Source organism: Loxodonta africana, chromosome 22 (assembly GCF_030014295.1).
Source record: "Loxodonta africana isolate mLoxAfr1 chromosome 22, mLoxAfr1.hap2, whole genome shotgun sequence".
Classification (NCBI taxonomy): domain Eukaryota; kingdom Metazoa; phylum Chordata; class Mammalia; order Proboscidea; family Elephantidae; genus Loxodonta; species Loxodonta africana.
In genome coordinates, this window is record NC_087363.1 from 24,043,544 (window position 1) to 24,070,137 (window position 26,594).

At 57.4% G+C, this 26,594-nt stretch overlaps 2 protein-coding genes across 9 annotated transcripts in view; both read left to right on the forward strand.

The window, feature by feature from the left end:
* LOC100674516 (cadherin EGF LAG seven-pass G-type receptor 3) overlaps positions 1 to 21,664 on the forward strand; it is a 39,460-nt gene extending 17,796 nt beyond the window's left edge. Inside the window, exons 1-21 of one of the 8 annotated variants that reach the window (XM_064274569.1) lie at positions 10,662 to 10,776; positions 12,724 to 12,882; positions 12,970 to 13,109; positions 13,326 to 13,436; positions 14,024 to 14,187; positions 14,380 to 14,544; positions 14,624 to 14,776; positions 15,145 to 15,227; positions 15,313 to 15,460; positions 15,689 to 15,802; positions 16,761 to 16,838; positions 17,175 to 17,270; positions 17,363 to 17,469; positions 17,651 to 17,720; positions 18,661 to 18,753; positions 18,838 to 18,939; positions 19,418 to 19,510; positions 20,280 to 20,459; positions 20,644 to 20,698; positions 20,977 to 21,113; positions 21,371 to 21,664. In XM_064274569.1, the coding sequence (XP_064130639.1) occupies positions 10,754 to 10,776; positions 12,724 to 12,882; positions 12,970 to 13,109; positions 13,326 to 13,436; positions 14,024 to 14,187; positions 14,380 to 14,544; positions 14,624 to 14,776; positions 15,145 to 15,227; positions 15,313 to 15,460; positions 15,689 to 15,802; positions 16,761 to 16,838; positions 17,175 to 17,270; positions 17,363 to 17,469; positions 17,651 to 17,720; positions 18,661 to 18,753; positions 18,838 to 18,939; positions 19,418 to 19,510; positions 20,280 to 20,459; positions 20,644 to 20,698; positions 20,977 to 21,113; positions 21,371 to 21,385 (2,286 nt within the window). In that variant the 5' untranslated portion in view covers positions 10,662 to 10,753 and the 3' untranslated portion in view covers positions 21,386 to 21,664. The other 7 variants (XM_064274570.1, XM_064274568.1, XM_064274571.1 and 4 more) reach the window with 7 other exon arrangements.
* Positions 21,665 to 21,784: 120 nt separating this feature from the next.
* On the forward strand, positions 21,785 to 25,145 carry TMEM89 (transmembrane protein 89). The gene is made up of 2 exons (XM_003409678.3): positions 21,785 to 24,477; positions 24,960 to 25,145. The coding sequence occupies exons 1-2, from the start codon at positions 24,181 to 24,183 to the stop codon at positions 25,143 to 25,145; spliced, it is 483 nt and encodes a 160-aa protein (XP_003409726.1). The 5' UTR covers positions 21,785 to 24,180.
* The last annotated feature ends 1,449 nt before the right edge of the window (positions 25,146 to 26,594 follow it).

Sequence of the window (26,594 nt, forward strand, 5' to 3'; positions counted from 1 at the left end):
CCCTGCAGCAGGTGTGCCAGTAGGTAGTCCACAGGCTTCCTGGGCTCCGCTTCCATTTCTCTTCTCTGGTCACTGAGCAACCACTCCCCACTCAACTGGCGTGGAGATGGGGCATGGGGACAGAAACGCAGACACCTTCTCCCACCTCTGTCTCTCGAGTCTTTCTCTCCATCTCCATCTCACAGTGTCTCAGTCCTTGTCCACTTATCTCTGACCTTTTTTGTGATCGTAAGGCCCCCTCCAGCTTTGTTTCTGATCTCTCTCTGTGTGTGTGTGTGTGTGTGTGTGTGTGTGTGTGTGTGTGTGTGTCTTTCTCACTAGCTCGCTTTCTCTCCTTGAGTCCTATTTCTCTGTCCGCATCTCCGGCTCTCTCTGGCTCTCACTCTCTCTATCCAGATGAATGGGACCATGTTTCTCCTCGCTGCCCGCACGTCTTGCTCCACTGGGCAGAGGGAGGCCAAGAAGACCTCTGTGCTGTGAGTTGGCTGGTTGGTGGTGGAGGGGGATTCTCCGGATGGCCAACCCCTCCTGGGTGGGGCCTGGCGTCCCCTGAGCATCCCTGGTGCAGGCTGGGCTCCGGATTCTGGGCAGAGGGAATGCAGTCACACAGCCCTGGCCTTTGATCCCTCTCTGGTGCCCTCGCCGTACTCTGGCCCCACACCTGCTTTCACCCTGTTGTCTCTCTTCCCCCTGGGTCTCCCCAGTGTCTCCCGTGTCCTGGGTGGCTTATTTTGCCCCTGGCCCTCGTGTTCCATGCTTCATCTGGTGGCCCTACACTCCTGTATGTTCTTTCCATGTCCGCTTGTGGTTCTTTGTGTGGCCTAGTGTCCTCCCGAGACCTCCCATTTTCCTGTGTGAGTTCCTATCTTCCATGTCCCCTGCATGACCTTGCATGTCCTGTGTCCCGTGTGTGTGCTCCCATGTCCCCCATATGTCTGGTATGTGACCCCTGTGTGTCCTTCTGTGTCCTCCCATATCTCACAGCAGAACCTTCCGCAGCTCCTTTCTGCTACTTCTGCTGGTCAGTGCCTCCTGGCTCTTTGGCCTCCTGGCGGTCAACCACAGCATCCTGGCCTTCCACTACCTCCATGCTGGACTCTGTGGCCTCCAGGTAACTGTGGTGGTCCTCACACACTCCAGACCTAGGTGGGGCTTCAGCAGGCTGGATCTAACCCCAGGCAGGGCAGTGACCCCAGGCTGGGTGCTGACCTTGGACTGACCCTCACCAACACTGAGGCATCTGGCCCCTTGCTGATCCACACTGTCTCAGTTATCTAATGCTGCTGTAAGAGAAACATCACTAGTGGTGACTTTAATGAACAGAGATTTATTTTCTCACAGTTTAGGAGCCTGGAAGTCCCAATTCAGGGCATGGGCTTAGGGGGAGGCTTTCTTTCTGTTTCTCTGGGGGAAAATCCTTGTCTCAGCTCCAGCCCTGGACTTCCTTGTTTCCTAGGCTATCTCCATGTGGCATCTATCTTTCCTCATTTGTGCTTGCTTCTCTCTGTGTCAGGAGCCTGGTGACACAGTGGTTAAGCGCTCAGCTGCTAACCAAAGGGTCGGCAGTTCAAACCCACCAGCTCCTCCTAGGGAGAAAGATGTGGCAGTCTACTTCCATAAAAATTGATAGCCTTGAAAACCCTATGGGGCAGTTCTACTCTGTTTCACAGGATCACTGAGTCAGAATCTACTTGATGGAAGTGGGGTTTTTTTCTCTCTGTGTCTAATATGTTCTTTGTATATCTCAACAGCCGTTAAATTTGAGACACACCCTACACTGATATGGCCTCTAGTCCCAAATGGGATTATATCCACAGGTACAGGGGTCAGGATTCCAACACATATTTTTGGGGGACACAGTTCAGTCCATAACACAGACCTTCACTGACTCCAGCCGCTTTGCCACACTGCTCTCTCACTGTCCCTGCTGACTTCCCCTGACTCCTTTACTGAGCTCCCTTAGGCTCCTTGCTGACCCGCAGGGCTTATGCCAGCCCCTGACTGACCCCTGGTGGCTCTCCCCTGACCTTCTTTTACCCTGTTCTGACCCCACACTGACCCTTGCTGACTTACAGGGCCTGGCAGTCCTGCTGCTCTTCTGTGTCCTGGATGCAGATGCTCGGGCCACGTGGACAGCAGCCTGCCTGGGCAGGAAGGCAGCACCCGAGGAGGCGAGGCCAGCGCCTGGGACGGTGAGGGGCTGCCAGAGTTGGGGGGGCCAGAGGGGGGCCTGGGGGGCCAGAGGGGGCCTCGGGGGCCAGGGCTCCAGGGCTGGCTCACACTTTTATCCACACCCCACCTCCCAGGGGCCTGGGGCCTACAACAACACGGCCCTCTTCGAGGAGAGCGGCCTCATCCGCATCACTCTTGGTGCCTCCACTGTCTCTTCAGTGAGCAGTGCCCGCTCAGGCCGGACCCAGGACCAGGATAGCCAGCGGGGCTGCAGCTACCTCAGGTGGGTGGAGGCACCTCCTTGTGAGGGGGACACTGCAGGGCAGGGTGGAGGGGGGCAGTGAGAAGGGCCTGACTGACCTATCTCTCTGCCAACAGGAACTGGTGACCAGCACTGTGAGGCTGAGAGGGGGGCATTGCAGGTCTGGGTGTCGGTTGGGGGTAGAGGTGGCATTTGCTGAGGCAGGGAACCTGGGAGGTAGAGCAAGCTTGTCTGTGGGAGTATCTGTGCTGTGGGTTCCCAGGGTGTGGGGAAAACACACCCAACAGCAAAATACTCAAGTCTGGGCTGGGGTCAGAGATCTTCCAGATGTGCTAGGGTAGGAGTCATAGCAGCTGGCCCCAGGGCCTTCTTTCTTATCTCACGGTCACTCTCACCCCCACCCCCGTGGGGCCAGGCCCTGGTCACTTTCTCCCCTGGGAGGCAGGGCCTGAACCTCTGTCCAGCCAGCCGTCCCCACATTTTGAGCAGTTAGTATCATGAGGTCCTCAGACTGGTGGATCCACCATCTTGGCCTTCTGGCTCCTCATGCCAGAACCAGGCCCCTGCTGCTGCCTGTGCCCCAGCTCCTCCTGCCACACACAGGGCACGTTCAGCTCGCTCTGCACTCAGACACACCAACCTGCAAAGAACTCTATTTAATGGCTCCTGCATTTCCAGGGAAAATGTCCTGGTTCAACATGGCTCAGCTGCTGACCACACTGACCACAGCCTCCAGGCCCACACTGGCCCCACTGACCTGGATGTGGCCATGTTCCACCGAGATGCTGGCGGAGGTGGGGGCCTGGGCCAGGGAGGAGGGACACAGGGGAGCTCTCTCTTATCCCTCTTTCTCCTGCCCCAAACTCGGAGCAGTGGCTGACTGGGATGGGGTGAGCTCCCCCCTGGGTTTCTGTCCCAGGAGCCAACCACCCACTCAGCCCAGTTCCCCAGATTCATTCCTGACCTGGCCCACGCCCCAATAAGTCCCAGCCCTTCCGCTTCTGCCTCCACTTCAGGCTCTCCCCAGCCCCAAGCCCTTCGCTGTACCTACTCTCAAGACCCTTCAACCCAGGCTCTTTCCTCAGCCCCCAAATCCTCCCCAAGCCACTGCTCCTCCCTCCGGCTTTCCTAACCCCAGGTGTAGATTCTGACTCAGACAGTGACCTGTCCTTGGAGGAAGAAAGGAGTCTGTCCATCCCGTCTTCGGAGAGTGAGGACAACGGCCGGACGCAGGGGCGTTTCCAGCGTCCACTCCGCCGGGCAGCCCAGAGTGAGAGGCTCCTCACCCACCCCAAAGGTGATGATGGGACCCTCTGACCCCGTGGGTGGCCGAGAGACACCCCACTGTCTACTTACATGTAACTGAGGGGCCCTGCTGGCGCCCTGAGGATGTCCGAGTCTGACTCACTGGGAACCTCTGGGGACCCCTGTCCTGGGGTCATTGTTGGGACCCCCACACATATTTCCCCATCCAGCCCGCCCACAGTACATTGCTGGCTAGAGACCAGGAACTACCTGGACAACAGTAATGAGTCAAGGATATTACGGAGTGATCTGTCTCCCCTTCATCCGCTCATATTCTCTGGGGACTGGGTTCAGCCTGGTCTTCCTGAGCCCTCAGTCATCAGGTCCTCCCACCCCTGGTCTCTGTCCACCTCCAGCTCAGGCTAGGGGGCTTATCAGTAACCCTCTCCCTGCTGGATCCATTAATCTCTCAGGAGATATCCTCACATTCCTGCCTCTGCTTAGTGAGAACAGCCAGGGCTTCAAGGGTCATTGGGGTCAGGGGTCACTGAGTCTGGGCCACAGGGGTCATGGGGCACTGGGGTCAACCCAGAGGCTCCAGTAATCTGCCTTGACTCCACAGATGTGGATGGCAATGACCTCCTGTCCTACTGGCCAGCACTGGGGGAGTACGAGGCAGCCCCCTGTGCCCTGCAGACCTGGGGCTCCGAGAGGCGCCTGGGGCTGGACACCAGCAAGGATGCAGCCAACAACAACCAGCCTGACCTGGCCCTGACCAGTGGGGATGAAACCTCCCTGGGCCGGACCCAGCACCAGAGGAAAGGTATTGGCCCTGTGGGCCACCATGCCCTGACTCAGGGGATTTCCCCCTCCTAATCCTGGAACCGGAAGCCCTGGTGGCGTAGCGATCAAGTGCTAGGGCTGATAAACAAGAGGTCGGCAGTTCGAATCCACCAGGCGCTTTTTGGAAACTCTACGGGGCAGTTCTACTCTGTCCTATAGGGTCGCTATGAGTCGGAATTGACTCAACGGCAGTGGGTTTTTTTGTTTGTTTGTTTAATCTTAGACCCTGGTGGCATAGTGGTTAAGAGCCACTAACCAAAACGTTGACAGTGCAGATCCACCAGGTGCTCCTTGGAAACGCTATGGGGCGGTTCTACTCTGTCCTATAGGGCCCCATGAGTCGGAATCTACTCGACAGCAACGGGTTTGGTTTTTTTTTATTTATCCTAGACTGCAAGGAGCACTGGCAGTGCAGTGGTTAAGCACTCAGCTGCTAACCAAAAGGTTGGTGGTTCAAACCCACCAGCCACTCTGTGGGAGAAAGATGTGGCAGCCTGCTTCTGTAAAGATTTACAGCCTTGGAAACCATATGGGGCAGTTCTACTCTGTCCTACAGGGTCGCTATGAATCAGAATCAACTTGAAGGCAATAGGTTTAATCCTAGACTGCTTCACAGGGATCCTGAGAGTTGCTCCTGCTCTGATCTGAAGGCTTCTGCTCCTCTACCCTGTTTCACAGGCCTCCTGCCCCGGGAGGTTCTTGTACTCTCCCGTACGCCGACCCCAGTACCTGGCCTGCACTGCGAGGGTCTCAGGGGCTGCTTCAGGCCCAACCCAGGGGATTTCCCTTCCAACCCCAGCTTGCTTTGCAGGGACCCTGGGAGCTGTTGCCCCCTAGGCCCCAGAGCCTCTGCTCTGACCTGGAAGGTGTCTATACCTATGCTGGTTTACAGGGACCCCCAATAATTGTCACTGCTCCAACTCAAGGGGTTTCTGCCCCCAGCGCTATATCACAGGAACCCCAGGGACTGCTCCTGCCTCAGCTTAGGGGATTCTTGCTCCTCTGCTCCCAGCCTGCATTGTTGGGACCTCTGACCTCAGAGGTGTCTTGCCCCTCCCCCTGCACTGCAGGAGCCACCCTTGTCCTGACCTGGGAGCCTCCTGCATCTCTAACCTCTCGGGGACCCCCAGAGGCTGCCTCTGCTCCTCCCTGAGCAGTTTCTCCCCCCATCCCTTGGGCTGCTGCCTTGTTAAAGGCCCAGGGAATTCCTGCCCCCCCCCCCCACACACTGTCCCCACTCGTTCCTCCCACAGGCATCCTGAAGAACCGGCTGCAATACCCACTGGTTCCACAGACCCGAGGCGTTCCTGAGCTGTCCTGGTGCCGTGCAGCCACCTTGGGCCACCGTGCTGTGCCAGCTGCCTCCTATGGCCGCATCTATGCTGGTGGAGGCACAGGCAGCCTTTCACAGCCAGCCAGCCGCTACTCCTCCCGAGAACAACTGGACCTGCTCCTTCGGCGGCAACTGAGCCGTGAACGACTGGAGGAGGCCCCTGCCCCCATTCTGCGTCCCCTGAGCCGGCCAGGTTCCCAGGAACGCCTGGACTCTGCGCCAGGCCGCCTGGAGCCCAGGGACCGGGGCAGCACTCTGCCGCGGAGGCAGCCGCCTCGGGACTACCCTGGTGCCATGGCCGGCCGGTTTGGCTCACGGGATGCGCTGGACCTAGGAGCACCCCGAGAGTGGTTGAGCACACTGCCCCCTCCCCGTGGTGCCCGGGACCCTGACCCACAGCCCCCACCTCTGCCCTTATCTCCCCAGCGGCAACTCTCAAGGGACCCCCTCTTGCCATCTCGGCCCCTGGACTCTCTGTCCAGGAGATTGAACTCACGGGAAAGCCTGGACCAGGTGCCTAGCCGGCACCCCTCACGGGAAGGCCTCGGGCCACCCCCACAGCTACTCCGAGCCAGGGAGGACCCAGCCTCTGGCCCTAGCCATGGCCCCTCCACAGAACAGCTGGACATTCTCTCCTCCATCCTCGCCTCCTTCAACTCCTCAGCCCTCTCCTCTGTGCAGTCCTCAAGCACACCCTCGGGTCCCCACACCACTGCCACGCCTTCTGCCACCACCTCTGCTCTTGGGCCCTCTACCCCACGCTCTGCCACGTCCCACAGCATCTCAGAGCTGTCACCGGACTCAGAGTAAGCAGGGTCCTGTCAGCTGCTCATACCCTCATGTTTAGGGCAACCTCCCATATATCCTGCTCTGTGTTCCACACAGAGCAGGCGGGGGTTGGCAGGCAAGTGTGAGCTCCCCAGCCTCAGCACGGTCAGGGAGTCACAGGCTAGGGGCAGAAATCTGGCAGGGAATAGGGTTGTGACCAGCAGGGACTTGCTGGACTTCTTGGACAAGGGAAGAGAGATTGGTGCCTTCCAAACGGCTTAAGTTAGTTGAGGAGGAGGGCAGGAGCCGAGGCCCAGAAGTGGGAGGTAGCCTGGTACATGCCGGGGGCAGGGAGGAAGAAGCTTGGCTTGGGAGGCTTTGCTTAGAAGGTAGTATGGGATAAGAAGGGGCCAGAAGTGGTGCCAAGATATGGATGGCTCATATGCCTGGCTGAAGAGTTCAGCTTTGTCAGAAGGTAAATCATCCATTCATTGTTATTTAGTCAACAGTAAATTCTTCCTGCCTGTGGATGCTGTGGGGTGGGGTACCCAGAATTGAGTTGGGGCCTAGTGTATCTCAGGTGCCTGTGGGCAGACATACCCGGGAAGCGGGTGGATACATAGGCCTGGGCTCAGGAGAGATTGTCTTCAGGAGTGCCCCAGGGAGGACAAGCGCACCAATGTTTAAGAGATGGGGGTACCCCTGAAGGAGTCAGGGAAGAAATGACAGGAGAGCAGGGAGGAATCAGGAGTTGCCAGGTCTTAGAAGCCAAAAGGAGAGTTGAGTTTCAAGACGGAAGAACAAACTGGTTCAGGCTGTGGGGATCTAGAGTTGAGAGAAATCTTTGGAGGGAAGGGGCCCCTTGGAGTGGGGCAGGGGAAGCCAACAAAACCTGAGCAGGACCCAGGATTGGGTGAGGACAAAAGGAGGAGGGAGGAGCAGGGGGCTTAGTGCCTGGGGCTCTGGAGGGATTCCAGAGAGTAGGGATGAAAGGAAGCTGGCCTACCACCTGGGACCCCTGCAGCCTATCCTTGGGGTCTGGCTGTGTGGGAGGTGGACTGAGGGCTAGGCAGGGGTTCAGGTTCCGGAGTCACACAGTCTGAGTTTGAGTTCTGCCTCTCATCTCATTAGCTGTGTGATCTTGGGCAGGTTACTTGACTTCTCTGAGCCTCAGTTTCCTCAGCTATAAAATGGAGATTTATGAGTCAGTGTCTGTCAAGTACTTAACGGAGTATCTATACATAGTAGGTGCTTGCTAAGTGCTTAGAGAAAAGACCTAAGTGGCTGAAGACCCTTGCTGATGAGTCTGGGGGTCCAGAATGGGTGAGGACCAGGCTGGGTCTGGGCTGGGACAAACCAGAGCCATCTGACTGAGTTCTCTCAGCAATGACCTTTGCTGTCCCCATTCAACTCTGCAGAGTTCCCAGAAGTGAGGGTCACTCCTGAAGAGCAGATGGCACAGACGATGAAGAGCCAAGGGCAATGGAGGATTTGAGCTGATGGAGGAGACTCCAGGAGCCAGGGGCTGATCCCCAGGCAGTGCCCTGCCCCAGCTCTCCCTATGGTGGCAGCACTGAGGGTCCACGCAGCTGTGAGCATGCGTGCGACAGGTGTGGGTGGGGAACAGAAGGGAGGACTTTCATACGTTTTTGTATCTTTGTAACCAGAGAGATATGCTTATGTTATTTTTCAACTTTTCTGTCCCCCCTGCCCCCACCCCCCCGGGAGTCTGAGGCTGGGCTGGTGTGGGGGAGACAGAGGGAGAGAGGTGCAGAGCTTGGCCTCATTTGGGTCCCGGGCAAACCATGTACCCTTTTCTCTCATCTCACTAGGGTGGAGTCAAACAGCAGGGGTAGTGCCCACCCTCCCCCAGGTTGATCTAAATATTGTCAGGGCCCCGTCGTGTGATCTTTGCTTTTTCTTAAACGTCCCAAGGGCCAAACTTGTGGGGCTTAGGGTTGCTCTTGGAGATGGGAATCTGCTGACCTCTTGTGTGCCCCTCCCTGTGGACGTGTGTGTTTATTACATGGGGTCCCTGCCACTTACTGCCTTATGACCTAGGACGGATGCTGTGGTCGTGTTTACAGAGCAGGGCTTCCCTTCCTCCCTCAGAGAGGGGCGCAGGCCTTTATTCACACATTCCTGCAGAGGGTGGGCAGAGGGCACCACTTACCTACCCCTGCCCCTGCTGTGAGCAAAAGTTGTCTGTGGTGCCATTTCATTCCCTAACATTGCCCCCTGCTAGAATTTATTCTGGGTGGATGGGGTAGAAATGAGAGTAAAGGGAGCAGAAACAAGGGAATTTAAGACTCAGAATGTAGGTGCTACACTTCCCATGTTTACAGGAACCTCCCTGGCCCTGGGCACCCGGGCTGGCGGAAGTGACTCAGTTCCACCCCCCCCTCCTTAGTTCCCTTAAAAAGGGGAAAATGACTGTTAGGACCCTGTTCACAAAACTCTCACTTTTGTTACTTTGTCTGATGCAGAACTGGGGACTTTTAAATTTTGTTACTTGTTTACAAATCAAGATTTAATTTTTTTTTTACTTTGTTTACAACTTGAAACTTTTACACTTAGTTTACAGTTGAGAATGTTTTTTTTCCTTTGTTTACGAAAGAAAGGTAGGGAAAGTGGGAGAGGGGCTTGGAGGAGCCACCTGTGAGGACCCTGGACCTGGCCATCTCAAGGGGGCTTCTAACCCCCAGCTCCCTCAGGCCAGCCTGAGTCCCTTATGAAAACAGCAGACAGAAAGGCCTGGAGAAAGGCCTGGAGAGTGGGTGTTCTCTTACCACCAGAAATGGTGGTGCAGGGTTGGGGAGTGGTCTGTGCAGACATCCCTTCCCCCCCGCCCCACACACACACATATTCTTGGGAGGCAGTTTCCAAGGAGATTAGAAGTTCAACTTCCCTGACTGGTGCCAAATCCCACCAGCCATGACCCCGGCTCTCTACCCAGAATGACCCCAGCGCTTGAAGGGCCGAGGGGTCTGCTGGGGGGGTAGAGTGTTTTTGCTATGTCCTAGGTTCTGTAGATGCCCCTCTCTGGGGGTCTCCCCCCTCTCCAGCTCAGCGGCCTCCTTCCCTGGCTGTGTAAATTGTTCCGTGGAGCCGTGCTCTGTTTTGGGAATAAACTTCTATAGAAAATGTTTGCTGCCTTTTTCTGTTTGGAGGATTAAGGAGAGTGGCACTGAATGATTCAGACCAGGCTGACCTTTAGGAGGATTCTGAGGCTCCTCCCACTCCCAATATCGACTTATTTTTAGCCCATTTCATCAGAGATTTGAACTGGGTTTCCATCTCTTTGACTCTGAATTCTGGGCCCTCGCCTTGTGATTAAGAAGTGTGAGCACAGGTGCTGAGAGTAGTGTGCCAAGGGAAATCTGCTTGGTCAAGGCAGTGGCATGAGGACTTCCTGAACCCCAGGGCCTGAAGCCCCGGCCAGGGGTCAAACCAACCCTAGAACCGTTCTTGCAGCCCTCTGACACCTCTGCCCCAACATCCCTTCTGACTAGGAGCTGGCCGGCTCCTCGCTGCTGCCCAGGATGTCTCCTTTGGCACAAGGCCCCAGCTGTGTTTGGTGTAGGGAGGGGACATCCCAGCGTCATTTCTGGCCTGGGTGGCCAAGAGTTGGCGGGAGGACTTGGGGAACGCCGGCACGCGATCTCAAAGATGTGACTCGTTCAGAGGGAAAGCCTGGGGGTGGCACCCTCAGCTAGAGGCGTTAAGAGGCCACCACGTATCCAGGTCTCCCCCGGAGAGCTAAAACTCCAGGAGCCAGCCGCGTCCCCAGGCCTCCTGCCCACACAAGGGTTTCCCCTCCTCACTCCACGGGGGCCCTTCTTCGTGAGGCGCGGCTACTACATTGAGCTAGGGGCCTCAGTCAGCTCTGCGGTCCCACCCGGCTCCGCGAGTCACCGGCGGAATACGAGCCAGGCCACGGAGAGGAAGGGGTTAACCCGCCCAGCGTGCCTCACGTGGGTCCGGCTCCAGCACGCTGATTGGCCCAAGCCTTCCGCGTCCTGCACGGGGATTGGCTGCCGGGAGCGCGCCGCTGGCCCCACCGCCTTCCGATCTGTAGCGGCCTCTTGCCGGAGCCGAAGGACCGGCCGCCGCCGGGCCGCTAGCTCGCCATGGGGCTGTCAGAAACGTCGGGGTGAGTGCGGGCGCGGCCCCGGTCCCGCGTGTCCGCATTTGCATGTGTCCACAAGGCGCTGACCTCCCTGTGGCCCCCGCGCCGGCGCCCACCCGGGTCAGCTCAGAAGGGGGTCACCAAGTCCGGACCAGGGCTTTCCGCCTGCAGGGCCTCGGTTTACCGTTTTGCCGATTTTCTCCAGGCGGCTGCCCCTCCGCGGCGAGGGATGGAGCGGGAGCCGGCGCGGCCCCAGCCCCTGTGGGCTGTGCGGAAAGCCGCTCGAGCGCCGCGAGAGGGCTGGCCGGGGGCCGCAGGGAGGCGGCTGCGTACGGAGGAGCCCTGGCCCAGGAAGTGCTCCGGCTGGGGTGCGTTGGGGGCGGGAGATCCCTGAAAGAAGTCCTAGGCGGGGGCCGGAGTTCAACTAGCGGCCCTACTGACCCGGGACTGAGCGTGCCAGCCCCTCGGGTCCCTCCTAGGAGGAGGGGCCAGAGACCTAGGCTCCTCCCCTCAAGCGCAGGTTCTGCGGCGGGGGGAGGGAGCGCTTTTAGGAGACCTGAGTGACTCACGGAGGAGGGGCGAGGGGGCTCAAAGATCTCCGGGAGACGGCGGTGCCAGGAGTCTCTGAGGATCTTCTTTGCACCCGCTGCACTCCCTCTTCCAAACGGGGCATCCAGGTTAGGGTCCGTTTCCAGGTGAGTTGCTGCCCCTCAGGTGGAAGCCTCCCCCCAAGAAAGAGCTTCCCCCCAGGTCAGAACTTGCCTGGCAACTGAAAGCTTCCCCAGCAGGGTGAGAGCTTCCCCCAGGTGAAAATCACCCAGGTGAGGGAGATTCCTCTCAGATGAGAGTCCCCCCAAGTCAGGACTTTCCTGGCAGTTGAAAATTTCCCAGCAGATGAGAGCTTCCCCCAAGGTAAGATCCCCCCTCTGAGATCTTTTATTCCTGGAAAGATCTGTTCCCCAGAGAGCTTTCAAAGCCCAGGTGAGAGCTTCCCCCCAGATCAGAACTTTCCTGGCAAGTGAAAGATTTCCCATCAGGTGAGAGCTTCTCCAAAGTAAATCCCCCCACTGAAATCTCCTATTCCCGCGTGAGATTTCTCCCTTATTTTTTTTTCTGGGTGGGAGCCTCTTCCTCCAGGTGAGAGCTTCCGCCCAGGTAAGATTCCCCTCCCCACCAGGTCTCCTATTCCCAAATGAGATCATTCCCCTACTTCAAGGGAGCCTCCTTCTCCAGGTGGCAGCCTCCCGATTAGCCAGGAGCCTTGGAGTAGATGAGAGCTTCCCCGCAGGTGAGATCCCCTCCGCCTTCAGATAGGAGCCTCTCCGTGCAGATGAGAGCTTCCCCTTCTATGTGTGAGATTCCTCCTCCTTCCCAGAGCTCCCCGAAGGTGAGAGCTATCCATCCCCTGGCTTTCCCACACTAGGCCTGAGCTTGTATACTAACCTGGACTCCAGCATTTTCCTTTCCTTAGAGAAGAGAGTCTCATGGAGGGTTGAGACTTGGAGAGGGGGTTGTCTGAAGAACTGCACCCCGGACTTGGATCCCTTCCCTCAGTGTACTCTCAGCCAGCCAGCACTGGGCTCATGGGGCAGATGGATAAAGACTCAGACACTGGCCAGGGATTGGCTGGGGGAAGGAATGGGTTGGGAGAGGCAGTCAGCCCCAGCCCTGGACTGATAGAGCACTCAGGGCTCGGCAGTCACACCTGGACTGGGAGTGCGGTTCATACACATCCTGCCGTCTCTTCTTTGGAGACTTTGGCCCAGAAAGAGACTTCTACCAGCCAAAGTCCAGGCACTGCTCCTGCTTGGGTGTGGGCACAAGGCCCACAGAGGGCAGCTGAGGCCCGGATCTGTTTGTACCTCAGGGTGTACAAAAGTCAGGTGGGCCCTTCCCTGGTCCCAGGTGGAGGTGTGCAGGGAGGCTGGGCCAGGAGTGCCTCATAGTGTTTCTTGTCTTGCCACCCCCTAGACCGAGGGACACGCAGGCACTGCTGTCTGCAATGCAGACAATGGAGCTCCGGAGGCGTGACTACCACGTGGAGCGGACACTGCTGAACCAGGAGCAGCTGGAGGAGCTGGGGCACTGGGGCTCAGCACCCCCGACCCGCCAGTGGCGGAGCTGGTTTCAGTAAGGCCAAGGATGGGGGCTGAGGGCTAGGGGCTCTGGTATTGTCAGGTAGCTCCAGTTCCTGATACCTACAGTTCGTGTCCCCAGGTGCTCCTACGCTCGGGCCCGTGCCCTACTGTTCCAGTACCTCCCGGTTTTGGCCTGGCTACCCCGATATCCCGTGCGTGACTGGCTCCTGGGTGACCTGCTGTCTGGCCTGAGTGTGGCCATCATGCAGTTACCACAGGGTGAGCCACCCCTGACCTAGAAGCTCTAACCCTTGACCCTTAGGTGGTGAACCCAACCCTTCAAGGCCCAAGTCTGCAAGCCCTGTGGTCTGTGACCCAGTAACTCTGGAGTCCAGACCCCTGCCTCTAGAACTATGGCCCCTGACCCAGGGATGGGATCCTCCAACCTTTCAAGGCCCTGACCTCCAAGCCTACATTGCCACCATTTCACCCCAGGCCTGGCCTATGCCCTCCTGGCTGGACTGCCTCCTGTGTTTGGCCTCTACAGCTCCTTCTACCCAGTCTTCATCTACTTCCTGTTCGGCACTTCCCGGCACATCTCTGTGGGTGAGTGGAGCAGGCCAGGCCCTGTAGGGGGATGCCCACATCTACCATGGAAGACAGGGTAAAGTAGGGCTGAGCAGGGCAGGGAGCTGGGGGAAGACGGTGGCATCGGTGCTGGGTGGCTAGAAGGTTAGCCCAAGGGTCATCCCCAGGTGGAACTGGTCCACTGACCATGGGGCCACAGATTTAGGATACCTCGAGGCCCTGGCTCCAGGAAGATGTGGGTGGGTGGGGCAGTTCTAGGGGCCAAGACCCTGGCAAAGGCCTGACCAACATGAGGCAGGTCATGTCCCCTTCCCTATTCTACCCTTCACAAGAGGAGCGGTCCCTGGGCCAATGGATACAAGTGGGCCAAGGGGCACTGCCCCCTGTGTTCAGGACCAACATTCCTGGCCATCCTCAAGAGCCCTTGAGTTCAAGGTCCACTCCTGTTCCTGGCCGTACCTGACCACCAGCACTCCCCCTATTTGCACACAGCCATAGTCTGAGGATATTGGTCCTAAAGCTGGATGTCTCCTGGGCTCTCCCTTAAGACCAAGGGCAGGGCAGTGTCCCCTCCCCTTCAGACCTGCCCTGCCCTGTTCCTGCAGGGACCTTTGCCATCATGTCTGTGATGGTGGGCAGTGTGACAGAATCTCTGGCCCCAGATGAGGACTTCCTTCAGACCCCAAACACCACAGTCAACGAGGCAGCCAGAGACGCTGCCCGGGTGCAGCTGGCCTCCACACTCAGTGTCCTGGTTGGCCTCTTCCAGGTACAGGGCAGTCAGGAGTGAGTCAACCCTAGTCGTCCCGCCACCCCCTCTGTCCCTACCTCCCTCCAGTTCCCTTGGTGTCTGACTGTCACTCTTGCTGTTCCCTCATACCCCTCTGATCCCACCTGCCCTGGGCTCTACTTTAGCCACCCTGAGCACCCCACCCACTTTACTGTCTCTTGCTCCCTACAGGTTGGGCTGGGCCTGGTCCACTTCGGCTTTGTGGTCACCTATCTGTCAGAGCCTCTGGTCCGTGGCTATACCACGGCTGCATCTGTGCAGGTCTTTGTATCGCAGCTCAAGTATGTGTTTGGCCTTCAACTGAGCAGCCGCTCTGGGCCACTGTCCCTCATCTATGTGAGTGAGGGTGGGAGACAGGATGGGTGGGTGTGCCCATGACCTTGAGTGCTGGCTGTGACCCCAGCCTCTCCATCAGACGGTGCTGGAGGTCTGCTGGAAGCTGCCCCAGAGTGTGGTGGGCACTGTCGTCACTGCGGCTGTGGCGGGTGTGGTGCTTGTGGTGGTGAAGCTGTTGAATGACAAGCTGCAGCGGCACCTGCCCCTACCGCTGCCTGGGGAACTGCTCACGGTTAGGGGGCCAGGGAGTGGTGGCCGGGAGAAGGGCACGTGAGGGTATATCCCTGCCATGTGGGCAGCTCTCAGGTATTTGAGGGCCAGCTGGGGTGGGCCCTGCCAGGGCTTCTGGGGGTTGAGGGGCACCACAGCAGAATGCCCCCGTGTTGGTATTTGCCTGTGCTCCTGACAGCATTTCTGCCTCCCCAAAATGGTCATGTCTGTCTCAGTCTATGAACCACTTCTCCCCAATCCGCTGTTCTCCAGCGTCTCCCTCCTCATCCACAGAGTGGCTTATCCATTCCCCCTGCAGGTGGATGATGCCAGCACCTCCCTCCCCTGTCTCTGCCCTGTCCCTCCCTTGACCCTGCCCTCTCCCCTCAGCTCATAGGAGCCACAGGCATCTCCTACGGTGTGGGCCTGAAGCACAGATTTGGGGTGGACGTTGTAGGCAGCATCCCTGCAGGGTGAGTGCTGGTTCCCTATCAGGTCAAAGAGGGTTAGGTGGCTAAGGCCAAGACCTTCCTTTGGCCTCACAAATGCCTCCCACAGGCTGGTGCCCCCAGTGCCTCCCAGCCCCGAGCTGTTTGCAAAGCTTGTGGGAAATGCCTTCGCCATCGCTGTGGTTGGGTTTGCCATTGCCATCTCACTGGGGAAGATCTTCGCCCTGAGGCATGGTTACCGGGTGGACAGCAACCAGGTCTGGGGGACATGAGATAAGTAGGGGACAGCCAGGGACTGGGGGGATGGAGGATCAGGTGGGACACAGGTGTGCCGGGGCTGTGTGGGGGACGCATGGGGATAGCAGCCAAGTCTTTGGGTGCCATTGACTGGGGATGGGGGGTGGGGATGTGTAGGCCCAGACACAGTGGGATGATGACCAGGCACTGCTAAGAAAGTCTGCTCATGCCTGCACCCCTCCCCTCAGGAGCTGGTGGCCCTTGGCCTTAGTAACCTCATCGGAGGCATCTTCCAGTGTTTCCCCATCAGCTGCTCCATGTCTCGGAGCCTGGTACAGGAGAGCACCGGTGGGAACACGCAGGTGGGGTGCGGGTGTGTGTCTGCATCTGTGCATCCACACGGTGCTTTGCCAGGGTCGTCCTCCCTTTGTCTACCCGCTCATCCCCTGCTCCTCACTCACCCTTGCCCACCTCCTGCTCACCCCTGCTCAGCCCCTCTCACAGCCACTCCTGCTCCCCCACCCCTCCCTGCTCCCCCACCCCTCCCTGCTCCCCCACCCCTCTCTGCTCCCCTCCACCCCTCCCTGCTCACCCCCACCCCCATTCCTTCGACCCCTTCTTGTTCCCTCTACCTCTCCTTGCTCACCCCCACCCCTCCTTGCTCACCCTCACCCCTCCTTGCTCACCCCACCCCTTCTTGTTCCCTCCACCCCTCCTTGCTCACCCCCACGCCTCCTTGCTTCCCCCACCCCTCCTTGACCCCCACCACCCTTCCTTGCTCACCCTTACCGCTCCTTGCTCCCCTCCGCCCCTCCTTGGTCCCCTCCACCCCTCCTTGCTCCCCCCACCCCTCCTTGCTCCCCCACCCCTCCTTGCTCCCCTACCCCTCCTTGGTCCCCCCACCCCTCCTTGCTCACCCCACCCCTCCTCGCTCACCCTTACCCCTCCTTGCTCCCCTCTACTCCTCCTTGCTCCCCCGACCCCTCCTTGCTCACCCCTACCCCTCCTTGTTCCCCCACCCCTCCTTGCTCACTCTTACCCCTCCTTGCTCCCCTCTACTCCTCCTTGCTCCCCCCACCCCTCCTTGCTCACCCCACCCCTCCTTGCTCACCCTTACCCCTCCTTGCTCCCCTCTACTCCTCCTTGCTCCCCCCACCTCTCCTTGCTCACCCCTCCCCTCCTTGCTCACCCCTACCCCTCCTTGCTCCCCTCTACTCCTCCTTGCTCCCCCCACCTCTCCTTGCTCACCCCCTCCCCTCCTTGCTCACCCCTACCTCTCCTTGCTCACCCCATCCCTCCATGCTCACCTTCACCGTGTAGGTGGCTGGAGCTGTCTCCTCCCTCTTCATCCTCGCCATCATTGTCAAACTTGGAGAACTCTTCCAGGACCTGCCCAAGGTGAGCTCCCACCTTCACCCCCACCCAGCTGGGCTTGGGGGCCTTGGCCTGGCCAGGGGTCCAGACCAGTCAGGCCCCAGGTGAGGGCCGAGATACAAGGTCATGTCCTATTTTTCAAGGTTGAGGTCTTTGGGGTGAAACTTGGAGTCAAGGGTCAGGGGTTAGAGCCTTTTAGAGTCAGAGCCAAGTTGCTAGGGACAGGCGGATGGTGGTCGGTGTTAGCCGAGGTTATGCCCCGGTGCTTGGGGTCAGGCTGGGTCATGCCGTGATGTCTGGTGTTGTCAGTATCTGTTATCTCTCAGTAATACCCATCCCCACCCCCACCCCCACCCCCAGGCAGTCCTGGCAGCCACCATTATTGTGAACTTGAAGGGCATGTTGATGCAGTTCAAGGACATATGCTCCCTCTGGAAAGCAAATCGAGTGGATCTGGTGAGAAGCCTGGGAGCCCAGGGGTGGGACTGGGGGGCCTTCAGCCCTGTGGCCCCTGTAGACTCTGTTGATTGCTGCTCTTCCATTCTCAGCTCATCTGGCTGGTGACTTTTGTGGCCACTATCCTGCTAAACCTGGACCTTGGCCTGGCAGTTGCGTTGGCCTTCTCCTTGCTGCTCGTGGTGGTCCGCACACAGCTGTGAGTGAACCCCTTTTGGGCACCCCCCATTCCAGGTAGGGAGGGAGTGAGGTGACGCTGGCTCCCCCCAGCCCTCCCCACATCTCTGGGTGGACCCCAGCCTCCTAAAATCCCCCGTTGCCCCTTTCTTTGCTTCCTCATCTCATACCATCTCGTCTCAAGCTCACTTTCCCCTTCACAGGCCCAACTACTCTGTCCTGGGGCAGGTGCCAGACACGGATGTTTACAGAGATGTAGCCGAGTACTCAGAGGTGAGTGGCAGGGGCTGAGAAAGGGGGATGTTGTGGGTGGGGCGGGGCAGAGGCAGGACAGGCCTTTGTCAGTCCCTTCCACACCTGGCAATGACTTTAGAAGCTGAGGACATTTTGGCTTTGGTTCTTGGAATTTCAAGGGAGAGGTCTGGGTCTATGACTCACCTGGGGTCTCAGGGGACAGAGGAAAAGTATACAGAGGTGGGTCTGGGGCCCCATGGGGGAGACGGTCTTAATGCCAATAGCACAAGCCCCATCCTATGGAGTAGCCCTGGGACAGGGGTGCCAGAGGGGCAGAATCCTGGGGCACCAGGGTACAGGGAGCTGCTTCCTGATCTGGTCAGTGGGGTCACTAAATCCCCAATCGTCCATCTCCTGAGAGGCCTCATACCAGGTGCTGGGGACATAGGTGGAGGGCTCTGGGATAAGCCTGTTCCCCCTGACATGGAGCCTTGAAGGCTGGGCAAGCTCAATTAGGCAGAGCGGAGGAGAAACCTAGGGTTCTGAGATGTGGGGAGGGCAGGAGGGAGCAGCCCAGCTGGATGGAAAGGGAACTGGGACGGGGCACACTGTGCAGGCCAGGATGCTGAGCAGAGATGTGGGCTGTGTCCTGAATAGGGCAGGGAGCTAGGGATGGCCTGGTTGAGGTGGCAGCTTAGGAGGGTCTCAGGCTGTATATAGAGAACAGGCCACCGGCCCAGGGCAGAGACCCAAGAGGAGGGATAAGAGCTGCCAAAGCCTGGCCTCTGGGTAGTGACCACCAGGCCTCTAGCCTAAGCATCTAGGAGACAATGGAGCCTAAGCACCTGGGAGACAATGGGGCAGAGGGTTGGGGACAGCAGGCACTGGGGCACTCTAGGGAGGAAAAGTGGGAAAACAAGATGCAGCCGAAGGAGGGACACGCTCACACTTAGCTACCCCCAACTCCAACCTGTCCCAGGCTAGGGAGGTCCCCGGTGTGAAGATCTTCCGTTCCTCTGTCACCATGTACTTTGCCAATGCTGAGCTCTACAGTGATGCACTGAAGCAGAGGGTAAGGTGTGGGGTCCCTGGTGGGTGTCAGAGGCCCCTCCCTCCCTGGAGCACCCACATCTCCTTTTCTGACATTTGCCCCTAGTGTGGTGTGGACGTTGACCATCTCATCTCCCGGAAGAAAAAGTTGCTCAGGAAGCAGGAGCTAAAGCTGAAGCAACTGCAGAAGCAGCAGTCCCAGAAACAGGCAGGGACCCCTTTCACCCAGTGACTCCTGACCTCTGACCTCTGCTGTTGACCCCACCCAACTTTTCCCCTGACTCGTAACCCTACCCTGTTATTGACCCTGCCCCTGCCCTACTGCTGACCCCACTCTGGCCTTTCTCCCGGCCTCCTGGGCTCCTGACCTCCTGACCTCCCACCATGACCCTCCTTTCTCCCTGATGCCCCCAGGGACCCTGCCCTCACTCCCCAGGCAAGTCAGGTCTCCAGGTGGTATTTTGTTTTTCTTCCCATCTCCTGACCCAGTGACAGTGTGAACTGCCACAGTCTTCCTCTGCAGCCTTCAGGCTGGCTCCTGACTGAGCAGAGCCCTGAGTTCCACAAGCTTCGGGTCCTGGCCTATCTCCCTACCCAAAGCCAGGGAATGACACCAGGCCTGCCTGGCAAGGCTGTCATGTGGCAGCTGGGACAGCTCTTTCCCATCCTCCCTCTTTCTGGCCTAGGCTGCCTCCTCCAGGGGCACCTCATTCTCCATCAGTGTCAACACCGGCCTTGGAGATACTGACATCAACAATGTAGAGGACTCCAAGGTCAAGGTGAGGCTGGAGGTGGGAGAAGAGGAGCCAGCCATGAGCTGCAGAGGTGTGGCTGCTGTACATGTGTCCTGGGAGGGAAGCCATGGACCACCAGCTGTGGGTTCAAGGCTGTGGTGCCAGTGGCCAGAGGAATAGGGTGGTGGACAGGCTCACTCAGCCACAGAACTCTGCTTGTGGCTCTCTTGTCTGTAATCTGAGGCCTAGATGAAGACTTGGAATGTATAAATGCCACCAGACCCCACAATCTATGTTCTTGGGTAGAGGGAAGGAATTGGATGTATGGGAACAAATCTAGGCATCAAAGGGGACACCAAGCTCAACTGGAGAGTGCAGCGGGGCGTGATGTGTTTGCATGTGAGTGTGTGCACACATGCACATGCTTCGGTGCCAAGCTCGGCTCCCTGCCACTTCTGCTCTGTCCCTGGGACCCCCACCCTATCCACTCTGGCTGGCTGAGGATTGGGCATGGTCTCCCAGCACCTTCTCTTCACAAGTGTCCTTGCTAAGCTTGGGCCTGGTGGGTAGCAAAGCGGCATGTGCTCTACCATGTCTGAGTGCTCCTCAAGTCCGTGGTCTCTCCTCTGTGATCCTGTGTGTCCCTCCTGTCAGTGAATGCGTGTGCAGCTGCCCCTGTCCGTGACCTCTATGTGTCCCCAGTGTCCCCTGTGTATGTGGGTGTTTACACTGGGCACATGCTCCATGCCTGACCCTGTGTGTCCCTGCCCTTGCTTCATCACGGGCAGCTCTCACAGCATGTCCCATCCCCCAGCAGGCGAGCACAGAGGATAAACTGGATGGTACAGTGGCCAGCGATCCAGAAGGTGCCAAGGCCCCAGACGTGTCCACGCTGAAGGCTTTGGGCCTGCCTCAGCCGGACTTCCACAGCCTCATCCTGGACCTGAGTGCCCTTTCCTTTGTGGACACTGTGTGCCTCAAGACCCTGAAGAATGTGAGGGGCTGGGGCACTCCCAATAAAGGACCCAGGGGACAGGACAAGGCTCCTCAAGCCTCCACCCTGACCCCATAACTTGCTCTGAGAGCCCTCTGAGCCTTCTGCTCTCCCCAAACCCTCTGAGCTCCCCCCTCAAGCCCCTTCCCCCAAGCCAGCCTGATTCTTTCCTTTTCTGCTGCAGATTTTCCGTGACTTCCGGGAGATCGAGGTGGAGGTGTACATGGCTGCCTGCCACAGTGCGTGGGGTGGGGACAGCTGGAGTGGTCTGGGGAAGCGGTGGGGCGCTTCTGGCCAAGGGGTCTGCCAGGTGGCTCAAGGAAAAAGTCTTTCTCTGAAACCAAAGGTCAGAGGTGTCCTGGGAGGCAGGGGTCAAGGGTCAAGAGTGACTGAGGGGGATTAGCTGTAGTCTCAGAGGTAGAGGTTGGGGGTAACAGGTCAGGGCATTCTCTTGGTGCCTGGGAGTTGGGGTGTCCTGGTGGTTCTGAGTTGAGGGTGACACACTCCTTGCCTACAGCCCCTGTGGTCGCCCAGCTTGAGGTTGGGCACTTCTTTGACGCGTCCATCACTAAGCAGCATCTCTTTGCCACTGTCCATGATGCTGTCGTCTTTGCCCTCCAACATCCGAGGTCCGGCTCCATCGGCCCTGCTTTGGTGAGCTGACCCCTGATCTCTGACCCGCTGAGCCCTTTTTTGTTTATTTATGGTTTGTCCCCACCCTGACCCTGACTCTGGGAACCCATCCTGTGGCCCATGGCTCTGCCTCCAGTGGACCCCCTTCCTTCCCTTCCACCTTTGGAGAAAGCGGCTCCTCGGAGCAGGGTTTGCTATCCTGGGAGAGGGGCTTGGTATGGCTTGGGGGAAGAATCCTTTGGAAACCAATCAGAGCCTCCCCTCCTTTGCCTGCTCAGGCCACCAGGCTCTGACCATGCTGCTACCACGCCTGAGACTGCCCACCTCTGGAGGGTGTGACAGAGAGCGCTTGAAATGCCCCCACCCCTAGGCCGCCTCCAGGTGCCACCCAGGAGTCCCCTCCGTGCACACACACACACACACACACACACACTCAGGGATGGAGGTCCTGGGATTCCACGTTCAGTATTCCAGGCCTGGGATGGGGTCCTGGAGGCAGGTTGGCACTGGCTGGGGCAGGGAGAAAGGCCGATGCCTGTTTTTTGCCTGAAGAATAAAGAGTCGTTTACTAACTCGAGGCTGTGCCGTGACTTAGCTGGGGCTTGGCTGGGAGTGGGAGGGAGAGTCCTCAGCCCTGGGCCCTGATCCTTCTTATGCCCCAAAGAGGGAACTGGGGTCAGAGGTTGGGGGGAAGATCTGGGCGGGGTGGAGGGGGTGCAGCATCAGGCAGGAAAAGTACAAAGCAAGGTGGAGAGCTGTGGGGCCAGGCATCCCCAAGTTCAAGTTCCCCCAACCACGCACAGCCTTCGGAGCCTGTGTCCTCAGCTGTAATGTGGTTGAAATCAGAGCTGCTTCTCAGGAAATAATCGTTCTCAGGGACACTGAATAAGGTGTGGGGTAGGGTGGGTGCCACTGGGCAGTCCCTTGAAGGTTCAGGGTGAATAACTGAACCAGCTTGGGAAGCTCAGATGTTCACAGGTACTACTGGTCATATTTAAAAATAAGAACAAGCTTGGTGCGTTTGCTCTGGGAAAAATGCCTGTCTGTGTCATTAGGTTGCCTGGACTTTGCAGACCACTGACAGCCAGGAAGCATGTGCTAGTTTTTAACATAAAATGCCAATATTCAGGCATGTGGCACAGTGGGTAGTAGTCAGACCCCAGTGCTAACAGGTCTGAGTGATGGGAGGGGGAAGTCACTAGAATCTTCCTGGGCCTCTGTTGTACTCCTCATCAGTAGAATGGGAATGGTAACAGTACCTGCCCCATGGGGTTGCTAAGTGAGTGTCAAGATAGGGTAAGAGTTTATGGTTAGGATTAGTGTTAGTGTTAGATCTAGGGTACAAGTACAGTTAGGGTTAAATCTAGGATTAGGGTTAGCAATAGGTTAAAACTGGGATTAGGGTTAGGTTTTGGATTAGGATTAGATCTAATGTTAGGGTTAGGATTATGTTTAGGGTTATGGTTAGATCTAGAGTTAGGTTTAGGGTGAGGGTTATAGTTAGGGTTAGTGTGGGGGTCTGGTTTAGATCTAGTGTTATGGTTAGGGTTATATGTAGGGTAAGAGGTAAGTTCAGGGTTAGAGTTAGGGTCATGGTTAGGTTTAGGGTTAAATCTAGAGTTAGGGCTAGGGGTGGGGTTAGGATTAGTGTTGGGGATATGTTTAGTGGTTTGTTAGGGAAAAGGTTAGGGTTAGATGTTGGGTTAGGATAAGGGTTATTGTTAGATTTATGTTTAAGGTTAGGGTTAGGGTTAGAGTTTGCATTAATGGTAGGTCTATATCTAGGCTTAAGGTTAGGGTTAGTGTAGGATCTAGTGTTCGGAATAGGATCAGGGTTAGGACTAGGTTCAGGGTTAGGGTTAGATCTAGGTCAAGGTTTAGTGTTAGGATAGGGTTATAGTTATAATCAGGGTTAGGGTTTTGGTTAAATGCATCAACTCCACAAAATGCTTAAAATAGTCACCTGCTCAAAACACATGAGTTTTGCCACTCATCAGGTATCAGCCAGGTGCCAGGCTCTGTGCTGGGTGCTGTGCACAGACCCAAGAGTGGACAGAGGTTCCCTTGCCTTCCAAGTCACTCAGGTACCCCTTGCCCAGATCTACTTATATTATGTACCATCCTCCTCCCCCACCCTCGCCCAGATTCTTAGTCTAGGAAGGGTGAGATTTTTTGTCCACCCTGTCATGGCCATGTCCTGGTACCAGGAATGCTGTCTGGCACATGGCAGGTGCTTGGTAAATATTGGTTGAAAGAAGCTGATATGCTGGGGTGGGAGACAGACCTCAAACAAGAAATCTCGGGTAGTTGGAAATGCCTTGAGTAAGACAGCGTCATGTGAGAGGCCTGTGTTGCCCAAGATGGTCACCAGAGGAAGCCCCAGGAGGAGGTGACACCTGGACTGAGACTCCAACTGTATGAAGGTGTCCTCCCAGGAATGGGGAGCAGCATTCCTGGCATTGGGAGCAGCAGGTGTGTTCCGGGAACATGAGGGAGATGTGTGTGCCCAAAGCAGCTAGAATGCCTGTTGATGGGAAAGACCATATCTCTCAGGCCAGGATGAGGTCTTCAGGCTTTATTCTGAGGGGAGGGCCACTGGTGGGTTTTGATTAAGGGCCTGACTCAGTCTGACCCACATTTTTAAGCACTCACTCTGCTGCAGTGTAGACTGTGGGGCTGAGGTAGGGGGCTGTAGTGTAGACTGTAGGGCTGAGGTGGGGGGCTGCAGTGTAGACTGTAGGGCTGGGGTGGAGGAGGAGGGGAGAACAGCAGCTTTAGGGGATGCAGGGGTTGAGGGTATCTGGAGGAAGAAAGGAAGGAGGTCTGGAGGGAAGGAGGGAAAAGAGACACACCTTCAGTCTTGGGTCAGCCCACCAGCTGGAAGGGTAAGACCCACAGCCCCAAGGCTGCCACCCTCCTCCAGCCCTGGAACCTAGCTCCACTTCACTCCCAACCACCACCCCTGTCTTCTGGCCATGGGCCCAGCTGGAACCTCTCCCTCAGAGCTGGAGCCAGGGCTACCCCTGGGGGAGGGGCGTTTGCTGGTTGCCAGGCACCCAGGTTCCGGCCCCAGACACTTGCCTCGGCCATGCTGCACGCACTGTCCTTACTGCCCTTACTGCTCCTGCTGGCGATGCCCACCTCTGCCCTCGCCTGGTCACGTCCCCTCTGGTACCAGGTGGGGCTGGACTTGCAGCCTTGGGGGTGCCAGCCGAACGGCCTGGAAGGGTGCGGGGGTGGCCTGGGGTGTCCTGGCCATTGGATGGGCCTAGGCATGTCGGATCATATCTACCCTGTGGCTGGCATCACCGTCACTACCACCATGATGCTGGTTATTAGCCGAGTGATGCTGCAAAGGCGGCGTTCACTGACCACCAAGGGTGAGGTGAGCACAGCACTGCTCTGTCCTCTCTGGCCTCCTGCCTTCACTCGTATCCAATGTGCCTGTAGCCTCCACCCAACCCTTCCCATCTCCCCACCCATCCAACCCTCCCCATCTGCCCATCCATGCCTTGTAGGCCTTCTGCCTGCCCCAACTCACATCCCATGGTCCTTACATCTGTCCACACATCTCCACTGAGTCCATATCCATCCACTCATCAGCCCCTGACCATGCCCCATAGCCAGTAGCCTGCACCCATTTGTCTCCATTTGGTACTCCTGCTTCTCACCCAGCCTACATGGGCCCCACGACCACCACTAGCCCATAACAGGCCCTCACTGATCTTCCATTGCCTTGAGTCTCCATCCCCTTCAGACACTGTCCCCCACCCAACTCCTGCATCCTAGCTCCACTGCTGCTTCTCACTGCACCCCCAACCTGTCCTTGTGCTCCCTCTCACTCCTGCCTCTTGGTCCCAGCCTCAGCATACACAGATGACCACTGACCCCTGTGGACCGTGGAAGCGGCGGGCCCCGATCTCAGACCGTGCCCTACTCCTGGGGGTTCTGCATATGATGGATGCCCTCCTGGTTCATATAGAGGGCCACCTGCAGCGTCTAGCCACCCAACCGCATAGCCAAATAAAAGGGACTCCCTCCCAGAGTGGGTGATCCAACACATGCCTCTCTCTGCCTGATGACCAGCTGGTACGTATGGCCTGAGTTCCTAGACCAGGGCTTGGGCCTGTGTGTCAGTTCTCCCTGCGTCTGTCTGGGTCCTACTTTCCCTTGTCTACTTTTAGAGCCAGCTGACTTATTGAGATACTGGTGAAGGATTGGGCTTCAGTACCCAGGATGGGTGGGTGGGTTGCTGAGGCCCAGGCTGGCTCATCATCCCCACCAGCTGACCCCTCCTCCCTAAGGACTCCACCTCCAAGCACTCACCACAGCTCCTCTGGCCTGACTGGTCTCTAGCCCCCCAGTGTGGTGGAAGAAGACATGAGCATCAGGGCAATATAGGGAAGGCTGCCCTGAGGAGGTGACAGCCTGGCTAAGTCCTGGTACTCCACACACACTGGCCAGGTGGACAGCACCCAGTGCCAGGCGAGAGATGGTGCTTCTCGCATGTGCAGGGGGAGTCCAGGAAGAGGGACCGGGTTAGCTGAGGAGGATAGGGGGCAATGGTGAGGCTGGAACCAGACCCTGAGGGGCTCTAATGGGAGGCTGAGTGCTCTGGACCTCCAGTCACTGTGGAGTCACACCTGCTCCCTTGCTTCACTCACCTGACACCACCTCAGAGAGGCAGCAGGAGCTGTCCTAATGGCTTTCATCCTGCCAGTGAAGAGCAGCTGGCTCTGGTTTCCTTCTTCCCTAGCCCCACAGGGAAGAAGGAGTGGGGGGAATCACTGCTTGGAGTTTCCAATGGCAGCCACTTCCTGGCCCCTTGACTCCTACCCGCTCTCCTTCTTCAAGGCCCACTAGTCCCAGCCTAGAACCAGGTAGGCAGCCTGAGTTGCCTTCACCTTTATGGAGGTTCCAATATTGATAGTTTAAAAAAGTTTTTTCATTTTCCAACTTGTCATCAATAGTGTCATGTATAAGTTCTGGATTGTCAGATTTGGGAAACTGCCATCAACTTTTTTTCATATATGAGCTGTAAGATTTGGAAGAATTTTCCCAGATGAACTTTTGGCTTCACACGTTTCAAATTTGTCTTCCCTCCATGGACCATGAGTTTTCCAGTGCTGGGTGCTGTGGGCAGGTTCCTAGGACCTTGCCCTTCTGTCCTGAGCAGGAAGCTCTGACCCAGCAGGAGGTTCCTGGAGACCATTCTAGCACCAGCAAAGGAATCTAACCATACACAGGAATAGAGCAAACCATTATAAATATGCCCCTCTAAACTAAAACCAGGTGTCCCTGGGTGGCACAAACAGTTAAGCACTCAGCTGTTAGCTGAAAGATTGGCCATTTGAACCCATGCAAAGGCACCTCAGAAGAAAGGCTTGGTGATTTGCTTCTGAAAGACCACAGCCAAGATAACCCTGTGGAGCACAGTTCTACTCTGACACACGTGGGCTCACCAGGAGTCGACGGAATCAACGGCAACTGGTTTGGTTTTAA